The 16,791-nt window shown below is 35.4% G+C and overlaps 1 protein-coding gene across 5 annotated transcripts in view; it reads left to right on the forward strand.

Annotated features, from left to right (window-relative positions):
* The window catches only part of LOC150085178 (eukaryotic translation initiation factor 4 gamma 3-like), a 791,506-nt gene that overhangs the window by 761,416 nt on the left and 13,299 nt on the right, over positions 1-16,791 (forward strand). For 4 of the 5 annotated variants that reach the window (XM_090373915.1, XM_090373911.1, XM_090373914.1 and 1 more), the window contains 2 exons: positions 2,349-2,430; positions 13,845-13,994. In XM_090373915.1, coding sequence (XP_090230041.1) covers positions 2,349-2,430; positions 13,845-13,994 — 232 coding nt within the window. The remainder of the gene's footprint in view (positions 1-2,348; positions 2,431-13,844; positions 13,995-16,791) is intronic. The other variant, XM_090373913.1, reaches the window with a different exon arrangement.

Below are 16,791 nucleotides of genomic sequence, written 5' to 3' on the forward strand. Positions count from 1 at the left end.
TAGATGGCTCTGTCTTCTAACTTCTTAACTAAAGCTGGTGTCCCCCAAGTTCAGTTTTTTCCCCCCACTCTTTTCCTCTTCTTCTACCATTGACCGAAAATCCTATCCATAGTTTTGCCGACGATAGCACATTGCATTCCACTTTCCAGTTTGAGAAACCTAGCCCTGCTCAATCAGCTTCAACTTCTCGAATATCCACTACCAATTCCTACCAATCTCCAGGTAATTCTCCAGTGGGGCAAAGACGACTTAGTTGATTTCAGTCTTTCTAAAACTCATTCCTGTCTTATATCTCGCAAAAAGGATTCTTCGGCTCCTATGCTTATCTTTGGTTTTACTCCAATTTCTAGGCAAGATGATATATCTCTTTTGGGGATTACCCTGACTTCTAATCTTTCATGGCACAAGCAGATTACAAATATTGCTTCCTCTGCCTCTAAAAAACATGGTTTTCTCTTTCGCTCCAAACATTTCTTTTCTTCCAAACAGCTGTTCACTCTGTAAGAATCGCAGATCCACCCTACCATGGAATACTGTTCCGTCTGGGGCAGTGCCCCCGAAACCTCTCTGAGGCTTCTAGGTTCCATTCAGAAGAGGACAGTTAGGTTAATTAATATCTCATCTCTAACAGTCTCTCCACTCTCTGTCTCATAGATGTACTATTTCTGCTGCATGACTTTTCTACAGATACTTCCATGGGCACTATTCTTCTGAATTGGCTTCTCTAATTCCTGCTCTTCTGTTTCAAAACAGTCAGTACTCGTGCCGCCACAAGCCAACATCCATCTACTGTTCAACTTCAAACTCATAGAACAAAATTTTCATCTTCGTGTATTCATTCAACTGCCGTTTTCTGGAACAACATTTTTTCATACGTATTTCCTGAAAATTACAGTTCACCGAAGTTCAAATCTAATGTCAACAAATATCTTTCGTCTTCTGAACCTCCAACCCAATGATACCTATCGTGTTTGGAATTTCATTTAAAAAAAAAAAAAAAGTCTCTTGAGTTGCTTCCAGAATACTACTTTTTTGAAAATTTTATTAGTTAGGCATTTATTGAACACTATTTCATCCAGACCGAGCATATACTCACATGTAATATGGCTAATTGGCATTTACAAGCATTTGAATATCAATAACATCACTATGTGAAATGAGAATGCTAAATTCTGATTTGGCATTGCAGATAGATTAATTGAAACATTGTTTTAGTTACAAATAATACAAAGTATGGTTATTAAATAATGAGACTGCACTCACAGCCTGTACACATCAATTTCCACCTTTGAAACAAAGGTACATCAGTTGACTTTGAACCTCTCTCTAGTTGTTTGCCATGTCATGTTCCAATATATTCATTCGCTTTGCAGTACGGCAGGTTTTCATTACCTTGTATTTTCGCCATTTGCCAGAAAAAAGAATCAACCTCAAATTTTTAACTAAACTAAATAAAGCACCAACTGAAAGTTGAGTTGTTACATCAAGTTTACATTAGTTGTTATGTCAAGCTTCCATGTTTGAATGGCATGAAAGATTTTTACATGGAAGAGAGAATATGGAAGACGATAAATGACCAATCATCTGGTATCTGTGAAAAGTGATGAAAATGCGGACCTGGTAATGATGTTAATTAGAAATTATTGTTGTTTAACCATTACAATGGTTGTATCAGAACTCAATATGAGCAAACAGACAAATTTTAACTGAAAATTTAGGCATTAGAAAGTGTGCGCCAAGATGGTGTGAAAAATTTTTTTAATTAAGATCAAAGAATGAGAAGACTCCAAGTTTGAAAAAAATTGAAGATCCAGAGTTTCTGAGTTTTGTAATTACTTGCAAAGAAAGTTAGTTATTCCAGTATGATCCACAAACTAAAAGACATTCAATGCAGTGGTAACAAAACAATCCCCCAGACCAAAAGAAGAATGTTAAAATCAAAAATGAAAACCATGCTTCTTTCTTTCTTCAATATTAAAGGAATTATTAAGGCTAAATATGTCCTACCAAATCAGGTGGTGGGACATATTCATTCAAGCATACTACATTTAAGTTGAAGACATTCGGAAAAAAACAAGTGTTAAAAGGGCTTACAGAAGATGACTTCAAGAAAATGTTTCTGTGAAGAAACATGTTGAACAGTGTATACAAGTCGGCAATCATTTTGAAGGGGGATAACTTGTAAGGTACGAAATGTTTCATTTTATTTATTTTATTGCGAACGTTTCATTACTTAATAGCCACACTCTGTATAGTATTGCATATTTTTTGTTTGATGAAACTGATACAAAATCTGTGAATGAAAATTTTAATGCTTGAATTTATAGTTTTCCCATTTCTTGATTAAGACTAATGTAGGTGAGAATCGAGCGAAAGAGCCTCAGTTCATTCGTGCCTTGGTCACTGCTGTTATAGAAAGTGCTCTTGAAGGTAAGTTCAATACAAAATAATTAAAAAAAATAAATTTTAGAAAAAGAAAAATCTTTCTTGCATTTTATATTCACTAAAATAGTATTTGCTATATAAGATAGTCCGTTGGCTTTATAATAAAAGTAGAATGTTATTAGAGTATGAGAGCAGTAAAAACCAAGTATTAATACCTACTGTACTTTTTCGGTGTGTTTTGTTTATAGAGCAACTTGTTTTTAATGGAAACACAATAAAATTTGAAAAGTCAGAATTTTTGGAACAGTGTTTTTCATTTCGCTTCAACTTCAACTCTAATATACATGTTTATAAACAAAAGTACAGTAAGCTATATTAAATGCATTATTTTACCACCCAAATTTTAACTAAAATAAAAAAAAAGTTTATAATTACAGAATAACCTGCGAAGGGTATTTTTGTTTATTTGAATATCGAGATTTTAAGGCAAGCTTAACAATATTACGCGATGTGGCCAGTGTTAGTTGTTTTATGTCTAAAATTTTTTGATTTAAATTAACCCTGGCAAACTTCGGAACAATGTTGTTTTGAAAGCAATATTTTAGAAAAGAAATATGGTAACTTTGGACCGAGTATCTTAGTGTGTTGATTTAATGTAATTTTGCACCAAGCCATTCAAAAAATCCCCCATAATTGTGTGTATCGAGAGGTTACACCTGGAGAGAGAGGATGTGAATGAAAAAGTCAATAAGAGTTTAAAAAATGAAATAGATAGTATGAATCAGAGCTGTAATACTCAATACGTTCTACGTTGAAATTAATATTTGTAAAATAATAAGAGGAGTTTACCTCAGTATAGTACGTAGAACACTTCCGTATAATACTCTCCAGAAATTAAAACAAAAAAATCGAAAACTAACATTACAGTAAAAAATAAATAATTAAAAACCAATTTACCGTTAACAATTAAAAATCAATTTAATGCAATTAAAAATTAAAAAGAATCTAACGAAAATATTCAAAACGATTTTCCTTCCTCAAGCTGACAACGCTTTTCGACCATATGTTGTGATCACAGGAATGAAAATTACCGAATAGGGTTGAACCTGAAACTTAAATAGCGATTATTTGTCTTCGCGCATGCGCGTAATGGTCCACGCATCAGAGATCAAATATGACCGCCGAACATTACCAGAATTCTCATGTAATTTAATTTCTACGGTTTCTGCAATTAATAGTCACATATAATTACGTTGAACATTAAGTATTTTGCCTCGTTAAATAAAAAAGTATGTTTTTCATTAATGGCATGAAAGGCTGATTCTGATGCTGCTGAACAAGAAGCACGAAGTGAGGCTTCATGTTGATTTACACGAATATTCAGAGAAAATCGTGTCGAAGTTTGGTAAGACTAGTCGCAATCACCACAAGAAATGTTGTATATCAGATCAATAATTTGTGTTGCGAAACCAGAAAGAACCGAGCGATTGTTCAGTATAGTGTGTAATTTCTGTATTGGCCTGGCCACAGTTTTAAATTCGGTATTGTTAAAGAATCTGTTAAGCTGTTTGTGCCACTGTTCAACATATGGGATAGAAATAAAGTATTTTTGGATATTACTATTGTTGGTTGGTGTAGTATTTTGTATCCTATCCTGTACCCTAATTTGGTTTATTGTGGCCAGGGGATAACCCCTGTCTAAGAACCTGCTAGTTAATATTTGTATTTCTGAGCCCAAAGCAGATTCTGTCGTTGAATATTTATAGGCATTTAGAAATTGATTAAAGATAATCGAACATTTGTAGGTGAACAGGTGATAGCTATTATAATGTAGAAGCATACCGGTGTTTGTAGGTTTTCGATAGATGCTAAATTGGATTTTATTCGAGTCCCAAGTAAGTGTGACGTTTAGAAAGTTTAATGACCTGGTATCCGTATCTCCATTTCCAATAAATTTGAGTCTAGAATGAATATTATTAAATGAATGTAAATTGTCTTGGATATTACTACTATCAGTAATAACTAGAACATCGTCTAAATACCTCCCATAATATGTGATACGGGGGTCGAAAAGGTGTCAAATGTATATGCTCAATCGTTGAGAGATACATCTCCGACATTAAGCCACCGAGGCTCAAACCCATTGGCAATCCAAAAATTTGTTTGGATTTCCAATTGGTTTGACACTGTTGCGCATGGAAGACTATTGTACAAATTGGAGCATAATGGTATTAAGGGTAAGTTACTACAATGGATAAAAAGGATGGTTAAGTGGGAGAAGATAGAGGGTGGTAATCAATGGGTGCTGCTCTTCGTAGACTAATGTTATTAGTGGAGTCCCACAGGGTTCGGTGTTGGGTCCACTATTGTTTTGTATATTTATCAATGATATTGATGAAGGTATATCAGACTTAATGTGGAAGTTTGCAGATGATACAAAGGTTGGCAGGATTGTTAATGACAGTAATGGCAGTGTGCTACTGCAACAGGATCTAGATAATTTGGGCAGATGGGCTAAGAAGTGGCAACTTGTTTAACCTTGACAAATGCAAAGTACTGCATATGGGTAGAAGTAACCCCAGAGAAACGTACCAACTGTGTGGTACTACACTTAAGTTGGTAGAAAATGTAAAGACCTGGGAGTAATTGTGCAGTCAGATCTGAAGTTTTCTGAGCAATGCAGACAGGCTGCTAGGGCAGGTCATGGGGTTTTATCAATGTTGTTGTTGTTGTTATTTGGTTTTTAGGAGCATTAGCAACTAAGGCCATATTGCTCCGGGATATGCGGTGGTCATTCCCTGAATGACCTTTCCGCATCCTCCGTATTTGGTGGTGACGGGCTCGAACCCCGGTCTAATCAAGAAGCGTGTGCTACGCACTGCTGCTCCTTCCCACCTGGCTACGGAGGCGCCTGTTTTATCAATGATATATATAGGAATTTTGCTAGCAGGGAAAAGGAGGTGATTGTCCCTCTGTATAAGGCAATGATCAGGCCACGCCTTGAGTACTGCGTACTTCTTAAATGAGGTCTGGAGGCCTCATTTTAAGAAGGATGTAGATTTGCTTGAGCGTGTACAGAGAAGGGCAACAAGATTGGTGAGGGGAATGAAGGGATCCTCTTACCAAGAGAGGCTTAAGTTCTGCAAATTGCAGTGGCTGCAGACTAGGCACCTGCGCGGTGATCTGATTGAGGTGTATAAGGCCTTGAATGGGTTGAGCACGCTGAATTCTGATGGGATCCTTCCACTTGTGTAGATTACGAATCTAAGGGGGCATAAATTCAAATTAAGAAAAGACAGATGTAGAATAGATGTGCGGAAATTTGCCTTTAGCCAGGGGGTGGTTAATTGCTGGAACAAACTTCCATCTGTTGCGGAAGTTGATAGGTTGAATAAATTTAAGGAGGAACTGGACAGGCATTTGGAGGGAATGGTGTGATTTTTTTTTTTTTTTTTTTTTTTGGCTGATGCTGCATAAGCTCATATACTTGCTTTCTTGCATCACATGCCACTACTACTACTACTACATTTGTATCTTCAGAGGTGGGGAAGCAAAGTTCTTGGACTGCTGTTGTATAATGGTCAACAAGTTTGAAAATAAACAGAAGTTATATGTTATAGTTCAAACTTCATCCAACAGATGGTGGTACAGAGATTGTCCAGTAATCTGACAGATTGCTTGGCCTGTTTTGTTAGTAGCATTATCATTCTGTGTCATGATTTTGCAACAATGAATATCAAATTTTGCTTTAAACTGTTTATGGTGATGAAACGTTAAGTTGTACCAGTGAATTTGAGTGGTATAAGCAGTACAAAAGATGGATGTGAGGTTGTCCTCAATGACCCGAGAGAGAGAGAGTCGACCTCTCGAAATGAAATGAGTGTTACAAAAGTTCTTTGGGCAATTGTGGCAAGGTATCATCCTTTGACTATCAGACTTGTGACCGATGTGTTGGATATGAATAAGGCAAACAATTCATCAAATTCTGCATGAAGATTTAGGGAAAGGAAGTTCTGTGCAAAATATGTGCCCCGTGGATGAGCAGAAACAACAAAGGGTGCCATCGTATGAAGACTTCAAGACAATCCTAATTTCCTCAACCGCATTGTCACTGGAGATGAGTGTTGGGTGTTTCATTACGACCCAGAGACGAAGTGTCAAAGCATGCATGGACTTCATAATCATTCAGTGTGCTTTGATGATCTAGTTCAGTGGTACACAAACGTATTTCGCTCGCGGCCCCCTTTATTAAATATAAAATTGATGCTACCCCTCAATGTAAAACCCGAAGGAGGGTGACAAGATTTTTAGAGAAGAAAAGTAGTATTTTATAAATTATGTAGTAGAAAATTTCATTTGAATACTGAGAAAGAAATAAAAAATTTGTTTCCTTTTTAATTTCTTTCTATACATTAAAATAATTTTCCTCCTAATGATATTTATTCAGCCAATGGGAGAAGAGGGATGCAGGTTACATGTAATGTAACAGAAGCTTGTTTTACTGTGGTAAAACAAGCTTCTATTTAAGCATGGTCATGTTCTATGTTTATCTAACACGACCACGTGGTACCATTCTTGATTTCCATATGTAACATATTTATTTAAATAAACTAAATGCAACAAGGCATAGTATTTTAAAATTCTATATCTGTATAATATCGGTAAAGATACATCATAGACAACTCTTAAAGAAAACTACGATCGTAGTGTGAAAGGTACCCACCAATGAAAAGCGAACTAGTTTTGAAATGATCCATCTGGGTGGTGGCGCCCACTGAGAATAAATAACAATAGTTTTTTTATTGTTATTTATTCTATTGTTATTATCAAAAGAAGTGCAGTCAGTTGACATAGATGAACAGTGCACTGTTGAATCAGTTTGGTGTGACATAAGCACTGCAAAAACAAAAATAAGAGTAGGAGTGTGTTATAGGCCTAATGACTCGAATGAGTACAATGGACAACTGTACAGAGAAATAGAGTGGGCTAGTAAATCGGAATGTCTTATAATGGGGGATTTTAACTTCCCAGATATTGACTGGAACTTGTGGGTTGGTCACTCACACACTAGTCAGACTTTTGTAGATTTATTGGATGATTGTTTTCTGCAGCAGCAGCATGTTCGAGAGGTAACCAGAGAAAGTAATACTCTTGATCTGGTTATGAGCAGTGATCATTCTTTTATTAAGAATTTGCAGATAAAGGAACCACTAGGTGGCAGTGATCAGTGTACTGATGTGGGATTTACTTAAAGATTTAATTAACATCAGGGGTAAAGGAAAGGGTTTTTGTTTCCGTAAAGGTGAGTACAGTTGTCTCCGACAGTTTTAAAATTCTGTACAGTGGGATCAACTGACGATGTTACCAACAGTAAATTCTAAGTGGGAAGCATTCAAGGAATTAATCGTGTATGCTACTAAAAGTTTCATACCTATTAAGAAATATTGTTCGAGGTGTAAGCCTAAATGGTTATTTAATGAACTAATGAGACTCATAACAGAGAAGAAAAATGCATGGGATGCATATAAATTATCAAGCGACTCAGAAGCCTATGGCAGGTGAAGGCAGATTACGAGGAATCCTTGGCAAAAGATGCTAAGAAAAACCGCAAGGATTTCTTTACTTATATAAACTGTAAAAGGAAGGGGATGAATCTAATTGGTCCACTTGACATCGATGGTTCGACTGTTGATGATCCTGCTCAGATAGCAAACAAACTGAATGAGTATTTTGAATCTACATTCACACGAGGAATTATTAAGGTTTGAAAATGGCAGAAGGTTATCAAATTGTAGCAGGATTCTTAATGATTTTGTAATAACTGAAAGCAAAGTGGAGGAGAAATTGTTGAAGTTAAACATAAGAAAAGTACCTGGGGTGAATGGGATCTATCCAGTTATATTAAAGGAGGCGGCAAAGCAACTAAGCAAACCCTTAGCCATAATTATGAGAGCATCCTTGGACTCAGGGGAGGTCCCCATGGACTGGAGATGTGCAGATGTATCCCCAATTCACAAAGGGGGATCGAAGGGTGACACGAGTAATTACAGACCAGTTAGTTTAACTTCTGTTCCAGGTAAAATAATGGAGTCACTGGTTAAAGATGCATTGCAGGTTCATCTAGACAAGACTGCAGCAATAATTCAGACACAGCATGGGTTTGTTAAGGGAAAGTCTTGTCTGACAAATTTGATAGGATATTATGATGTGGTTACAAAGGAACTGGATGCAAAAAATAATTTTGATATCATATATTTGTATTTCAGGAAAGCTTTTGACACTGTTGCACATGGAAGACTATTGTACAAATTGGAGCAGAATGGTATTAAGGGTAAGTTGCTACAATGGATAAAAGGATGGTTAAGTGGGAGAAGACAGAGCGTGGTAATCAATGGGTGCTGCTCTTCGTGGACTAATGTTATTAGTCCACAAAGTTCTTTTCCTCTGTTGTTTTGTATATTTATCAATGATATTGATGAAGGTATATCAGGCTTAATGTTGAAGTTTGCAGATGATACAAAGGTTGGCAGGGTTGTTAATGACAGTAATGGCAGTGTGCTACTGCAACAGGATCTAGATAATTTGGGCAGATGGGCTAAGAAGTGGCAACTGAAGTTTAACCTTGACAAATGCAAAGTACTGCATATGGGTAGAAGTAACCCCAGAGAAACAGTACCAACTGTGTGGTACTACACTTAAGGTGGTAGAAAATGAAAAAGACCTGGGAGTAATTGTGCAGGCAGATATGAAGTTTTCTGAGCAATGCAGACAGGCTGCCAGGGCAGGTCATGGGGTTTTGTCAATGATATATAGGAATTTTGCTATCAGGGAAAAGGAGATCATTATCCCTCTGTATAAGGCAATAGTCAGGCCACGCCTTGAGTACTGCTTACAGGTCTGGAGGCCTCATTTTAGGAAGGGTGTAGATTTACTTGAGCGTGTACAGAAAAGGGCAACAAGATTGGTGAGGGGAATGGAGGGATCCTCTTACCAAGAGAGGCTTAAGTTCAGCAAATTGCAGTGGCTGGAGACTAGGCACCTGCACAATGATCTGATTGAGGTGTATAAGGCCTTGAATGGGTTGAGCACGCTGAATTCTAATGGGATCCTTCCACTTGTTCAGATTACGAACCTAAGGGGGCATAAATTCAAATTAAGAAAAGACAGATGTAGAATAGATGTGCGGAAATTTGCCTTTAGCCAGCGGGTGGTTAATTGCTGGAACAAACTTCCATCTGTCGTTGTGGAAGTTGATAGGTTGAATAAATTTAAGGAGGAACTGGACAGGTATTTGGAGGGAATGGTGTGATTTTTTTTTTTTTTTTTTGCTGATGCTGCATAACTCAAACACTTGCTTTCTTGCATCACATGCCACTACTACTACTATTAGTGAAGTGTTACGTATTCGGGGTAGTGCTTGGTAACTCATTGTGAAGGATGAGCACAGTATGAGATATAGATGAAATGATGCCTTTCACACTACGATCATAGTTTTTCTTTAAGAGTTGTCTGTCTACACAGATATTATATAGATATTGTAAGGTATTTATGTGTTCATAGCTGAGGAAGATACACACAGTGTCAAAAGCTTCTGTAAATATTTTATTTTATTTTATCAAAAGAAGTGAGCACAGAGAGCAGGGGGATGAAGTCCCCTAGTACACATTAAAATAATTGTTCAATATTTTAATTGAATACAGCAAAAAAACAACATCAAATTCTATTCTTCAATTAAGATTACAAAATAAAACAATTAATAAGATGGATGAACTTGTATAACTGATAATATTTGGATGCAGTATTTGAAATTGCTAATCTTGTGTTATCTTCTGAGTGAAGTCTGCAACACTGTTTTGTCTTTATAGCTGTTAATTTTATGACATAAATATGTAGACCCAAAAAGCAGCTAGCTATCTTTGTATCACCGTTATTTTTGAAAGCTTCTGAGTATTAATATATTTGTTCCCTGTCCTTGAAGACTTTAAATCATTGAGTTTTTCAAATATATCAACAAGGTAGCTAAGTTTTCCAAGCCATTTTTGATTTGTAAATAATTGAGCAAGGTTCTGATCTGTATCTGATAAAAACAATAAAACATGTTGGAGGTTGCAATATTTTAACCCAGGACAACCACCTCACTCTCGTATACAAAAGAAGCATTTCATAAGCGGATCCCATTTCATTACAAAGTATAGTGAAGAGTGATATTTAAGCTTCTACTTTTAATAAAAGTTGATCACACTTACTGTATCTTTCAAAACTTCGTGCAAATCAACTTGCATTTCCTTTGCTACTAATGCTTACTATGTATAATGCAATGATTAAAAACTGTATTTGGAGCAATTTCCTTTACTTTGCCTTTTAAACCTTTTTTTAATGCAGCCATCAGTACAAATCGCAACATAGTTGTTCCGCGTTAGATTATTTGTTTGAAAGAAAATATTTATAACATCAAAAATTCTCGGCCCCATCGTTCTTCCTTCCAAAGCTTTGCAAAATATAAAATCCTCCAAAATATTCCCCCCCCCCCTCGTAGCAGTATCCGACGTATACAATAAGTTGAGCGAGGCTTGAAATATCTGTGGATTCATCTAACTGTATTGCAAAAATTGGACTTCCTCTCAATCGATTTAATAAATTGAATTTTATATTGTCCGATAACTGCAATAATGCCGCAAGACTGTCCTGGACAGAGGAATGGTTTTGAAATCGTTGCTCTACTTTTAATGCGTAATTGAAATAAATTTTTATCGCAGAAATAAAAATTTATATGACATTTTATATGAAAGGAATGCACCAAATTACGAAGCAGAATAAAACTTGCGTGCAACACACTTGCTATGTATATTTACTGCTACTGCACATTCACACCTCTTGCCTTTAGGCAATACAGTATGGGCAATTTGAAAATTTGTACTGTAGGAAGCACTAATTAAGAGCTAAAGAGATTACTATAATGGATTAATTGAGTAGTGCTGAGAAGTTGCACTAGTCAGTTGCTTTTTTTTTTTAGCCAGTGAATAAATTAAGGCATATTCCCAATGCGGTAGGCAGTAGGGTTCATTCATATCTCAGACTGGTTTGAGTAACAAGGTCTCTACACGTACAATATTGAAAAAGTAATTTTAACAACAGGTTTTTAGCTTTTATGTACACAAAAAATAAATTTATTTAAAAATTTCTGCGATCGCTTTAATTTATCCTGCAAGTTGGGAGTTGCGTACCACTGGTCTAGTCAATACTAGACCATTGGAGCACATTTCCTGGCTGAGGCTGCAATTTCGAGAGAAAGGCAGCTGGTTTTTATTGCACGACAATGCCCCTGCCCATTCTGCTCTTGTGAAGACATTTCTGATAAAACACGGCATTTTACAGATCAATCATCCACCCTATGCTTCTGATCTAGCACCTGCAGACATCTTCCTTTTTCCCCCAGGTGAAAACACCTCAAAAGAAAGATTTCAGGATGTTGAGAAGACATTAAGAAAAACGTAACTGCCAAACTGAATGTCATCTCTTTGGATGCCTTCACTGACTCTATTTAGTAATAATACATTCAATCAGGTGGTGATTCCTTTGAATAAAAATAAAACTATTTGTGCTTCACTTTGTGTTCTTTTTATTGCACCCATCTGAAAACTTTTATTTCCACACCTCTTACATAATAACACAGTATGGTCTGTGTTGCTGTTTTTGCCTAACCCCAACAATGCAAAAATCCCAGTTTTATTATTTATATGACTACCATTAATGTCGAACCATATCGAGGGAAGTAATGTTGCAGTTTTTTCTTGCATCCAGCTGTCATAGGAATTAGCCACTTTGGAACAGGACTACCTCCCCCTTCATTAAACCATGCTGTGATCCATTATGAATGGCATTCTAATTAAGATGGTCCTGTAACTTATCCTTAATAAACTGAACACTAAATATGTGTTCCCCCAAACCACTACCCTCAGCTTCAGGCATTAAGATTTAAATTAAGAAAGGATAATTGCAGAATGTTCAAATTTTTCCAAAATCAGAGATAATTGTACAGTAAACCCCGCTATTTGTGGCCGCTGATTTAATATAAAATGAAACCTAATAAAAAAAATGTGAATTTTAAAGGGCCGTGAACATTTTCTGCCATAAAAAAACATGGGTGTGGCTAAAATTATCTTTCCCGGTCAAAACAGTGCTCTGTGGGTGAGGGGAGAGGGGTGACAAAATCGTGAGCGTGGATGTTTCTCACTAATCCTTGTTCAGTATGTGTTGTGCGCTTGTCATGGAAGGTTTCGTCATTTGCTTTTAATTTATATGCTAATAAATTGAATAAATTTATCAATTTATAAATTGATATGCTTACAAAAGTGATAAATCTACCATTTTGCAGTGTAAAACAGACTTTTTCGAGTGTGTTAATGGAAGAAAATGACTTTATTGTGGACAAGTTCTTTCTAACCCGTACAAAAATATGGCTATGAATAACAAGGGAAATGTGAAAAGATCAAAGAAGGTGATGACATTAGCAAATAAATTTGAGTTATTAGACAAAATTTCTAATGGTGAAAGTGTCTCCTCAGTGGCAAAACATTATAAAATCAATGAGTCAACGGTACGATCAATCAAAAAATTGGAAGAAAAAATCCGCCGTAGTGTCTGTGAAAATGTGCTAATTGCTTCAAAAATTTGCTCTGTAACTCGTGATGTTAAATTAGAAAAAATGGAAAAGGCTTTAAATCTGTGGATAGAAGACCGAACTCAAAATAAAATTCCCTTAAGTTCACTCACATTCGTGAAAAGGCAAAACTCCTTTATCAACACTAGTGAAACAGGTGATAGCACTGGCGGGATAAGTTTTTTTAGCTAGCAAAGGCGCTGGTTTGAAAGATTTGTTTGAAATTTCTAATAAATATTACATTTAATATTAAATTGTTTCTTATTTTCATTTCGATGCCATATGCTTGCATTTCTAATGGTCATATTATAGAGGTACATATAATACATACATAGACAATTTTAGACTAGTTTTTCTTATATATTTCATACTTTGGAATGGAACCCCTTTATTACTATGAGAGCCATAACTCAGTTATCGCGTTTTCAGTATTCGTGGCATTTCTCAGGAGCGTAACCCCCGCGAATAGCTGGGGTTTACTGTATATTGAAATAAATGTTTGCCTTTGTGGACATAGGAAGTTTACACAAATTTTGAGGGGTGGCAGACAAATACTTTGAAATGTAGAGAAGAAATGGGGATTATTTCAAGACTCTTGTTTATTTTTTATAAATAATAAAAAAATACCATATATGCTTTGCTATTTCATGTCATTTTGCCTAATATTTATTTATTTCTCTATGCAAACCTGGTGAGCTGCACCAGGCTTGGACCAGATTAATTTTGAAAAATATAAATAACTAAAAATAAATAAAAATCTGATCTGCATTTTCACTTGTTCAACATTGCTCTTACTTAGTAGATGACGGGTCTTCTTGTGCATTAGAAGCAAAGAAATTAAAGTTGCGGACATTTTTACTACAGAAATATTTAGATCATCAAGATCATTTAGAATTACAAGCCCTATATGCCTTGCAAGCACTTATAAATCAATTACATCATCCGAAAGGTAAGCTATTTTTATATTCATAATTTAATATAAAAGAAATGTGTTGAGTTAACTTTATTAATAAGATAATATGTAATCTGTTCATGCATGTAATGCATTAGACATGGAATTAAATATGCATTAAAAATTCCAAAATGTGGTTTACTTTTGCAAATAAAAATGAAATATGCTTACAAAAAATAATTATAAATGATCATATGTTAGAATTACAATAAACTCACCACTTTTTTGTCAGAAAAAATTTGCAGGGAAAAATGTTTTGATATCAGCTGATATAATATAGATACTATTTGTAGCATGATGCCGGTAGTGGAGACCTACCAGAAGGAAACATTCAACTGGGATTATCCAGATACTTGATTGATACCCCTTTCTGATAAACCAGGATTGTTTTCAAAACTTGAAATTGTTTTCAACATCTTTTCTTGCAGTTTAGTTCCATGTATGTCTGTCTTGCTGATTTCCTGTTTCTGGGAGCCTTGATGTTATTAGCTAAACAGGAAAAATGTATGAATAATACCTAGGTTTTTTTGCACATTTGAATTTAATATTGAGTTCTGAGCATCCGCAGTAGGCTTCATTTAGCCAAAATCTCTTTGAAATTATTGATCTGATGAATGGTAGAGCAGCATCAAACAAAGAGTTCCAATATCATTCCATGTGTGGGGCAGCTACAGGAAAATTTTTTGTAAATGAAATCAAATGAATCCCGTTGTGGAGTATACATTTTATCTCATCTGCGGCATGATGTAGGGCTTGTGCAAAGCAAGTTAGTTGATGTAGGTTCAGATTGGATACTTTCAGTGATTTTTTTGCTTTTACTGTGTGTGGAGCAGTGTCACTTACCCATTGAAGCAATTTTAGCATATTTCATTCTTTCTAGAAGTCAGGGTTTCATTGCTTATGTAGCACACAACTTTGCTACAATCATGTTCTCTGCAAATGTGCCATATGCTTCAGTAATTTCATTACAGCTTGCCATACAGGATTGTCAGTCATTTCTTTGCAAATGGATTGCATTGTTGAGTGATTACCCAGATTCACATGATTTTTTTCTTAGGACGGCTAAATCAGGAATTTATTTTTTAGAATAGTATTTTTTCCAGAATAAATAGAGGCAGATTAGACACTAGATCTTGAGAAAACTAAGTTTAGAAGAGGTAAGCGTAATCTGAGTTGATAGAGGCTGAAACATTTACCTTTATTCTTCAGTCTTATGAACAGTGCTTGTGTGTCAATTGAATTGGAATTTTTTAACACAGTTCATTTCATTTTGTTCACTTCATAATATTGTACGTTTCCATTGAGCACTAATTTCTATTTAATATTCATAGGGCAGTACTACCAGATCTGAACCTTTTCAGCCGAGCTTATTCTCACTGATTCCTGTGTTGATAGAATAGAAATATGACTATTTGGAGGTTGGTGTAGCTGATTGTTATTGATTTGTTTGATTGTTATTGATTCTTGGATATGAGTATTCTGGGTAGTTCTTTTTAATGGCCAATTCCTGAAGCAATTTAATTCCTTCTGGGGAATTTTTTTTTTTCGCTGATTTTTTTTTTTTTTTTTGTGAAATACCTAAAGTTTTTGCATAACTCCTATTTAGGTTGAAAACGAATTTCAACCTACTTTGCAAGCTCATCCTTATTATAAAAAAAAAAAAAAAAAAAAAAAGTAAATGTTTAAAGGTAAATGTTTCTCTGCAATCCCAGAAATCCTGTCTATCATATAGGAGGCTGAACATTTCTATCCAAGGGCATGCCAATGATAACCAATTTGTGAGAATGGATGAGTCTGATTCTTCTACCCTTCACTATGAACATATAAGGAACTTTGCAGACAGCTGAAGATCTTAGATCGGCATTTGCCAAACCTTTTTTAGCCACGGAACACTTTTTATCCTACAATATATTTACAGAACACATTCTTTTGTGGCTATTTTTTTTTTTTTTTTTTTGTGGTTTTAAAAATAAAAAATACATAATTAATGCCCAAATATATTTTATTTTTGGAAATAAAATCAAAATATTGTTAATGCACAGTTCCTATCAGGAAAACATGTATAAAGTACAACCACTCCCCGACTTACGTAAGGGTTGAATTCTGCGGAACTCTACTTAAGTCAAATTTTACATAAGTCGGAATTTCCCTAAATGCTTATGCAGCACTTGCAACTATGTGTGCTGAATTTGATTGAAGCAAAAAAAGAGAGAAAAGTTCGACATTTGTAAATAGAATTATTTATTCCATTTTTTTATCTCGTGCAGGAAAAATTACAAAAATTATAAAATTACAAAAAGAGAGAGAGGAGACAGAAGTTTTGCCTTTCAAGCATCGTTGCCAGAATTAACTCTCCAGCTGATAATGATAAGCACGCCGCTGCGAAAGTTGAGGGCTGTGGAGATTAAGAAGGTGTTTTATCCAAACACATCAGAAAATTTCTCTGCAGCTGCAGAATCGGTGACTTCACTGCATGCTTTAATGTTTTGGAAACCAGCGTGGTGCTTAAACCTATTAAACCACCTGTTGCTTGCCACGAACTTGGCTTGAGGTTTGCCATACTTATCCTTAATGTCTTCATAAATACTTGTTGCTTTTGCTTGAATGTCCATTACACTCTCTTCTGAATTTGATTTTTCCACCCATATTATTAATAGCTTTTTTCATCTTCGATAATAACTTTTTTCCATCTTCGATTTTGTGGTCACTGTTCATCTTAAATGTGTCGCTCCTTTAACATGTTCTTTTAAACACACACTGTCTTTAAAATAGTATTCACTGTTGAAGCAGCGAG

This window comes from Mastigoproctus giganteus, chromosome 5 (assembly GCF_048544385.1).
Source record: "Mastigoproctus giganteus isolate SK-2022 chromosome 5, ASM4854438v1, whole genome shotgun sequence".
NCBI lineage: Eukaryota > Metazoa > Arthropoda > Arachnida > Uropygi > Thelyphonidae > Mastigoproctus > Mastigoproctus giganteus.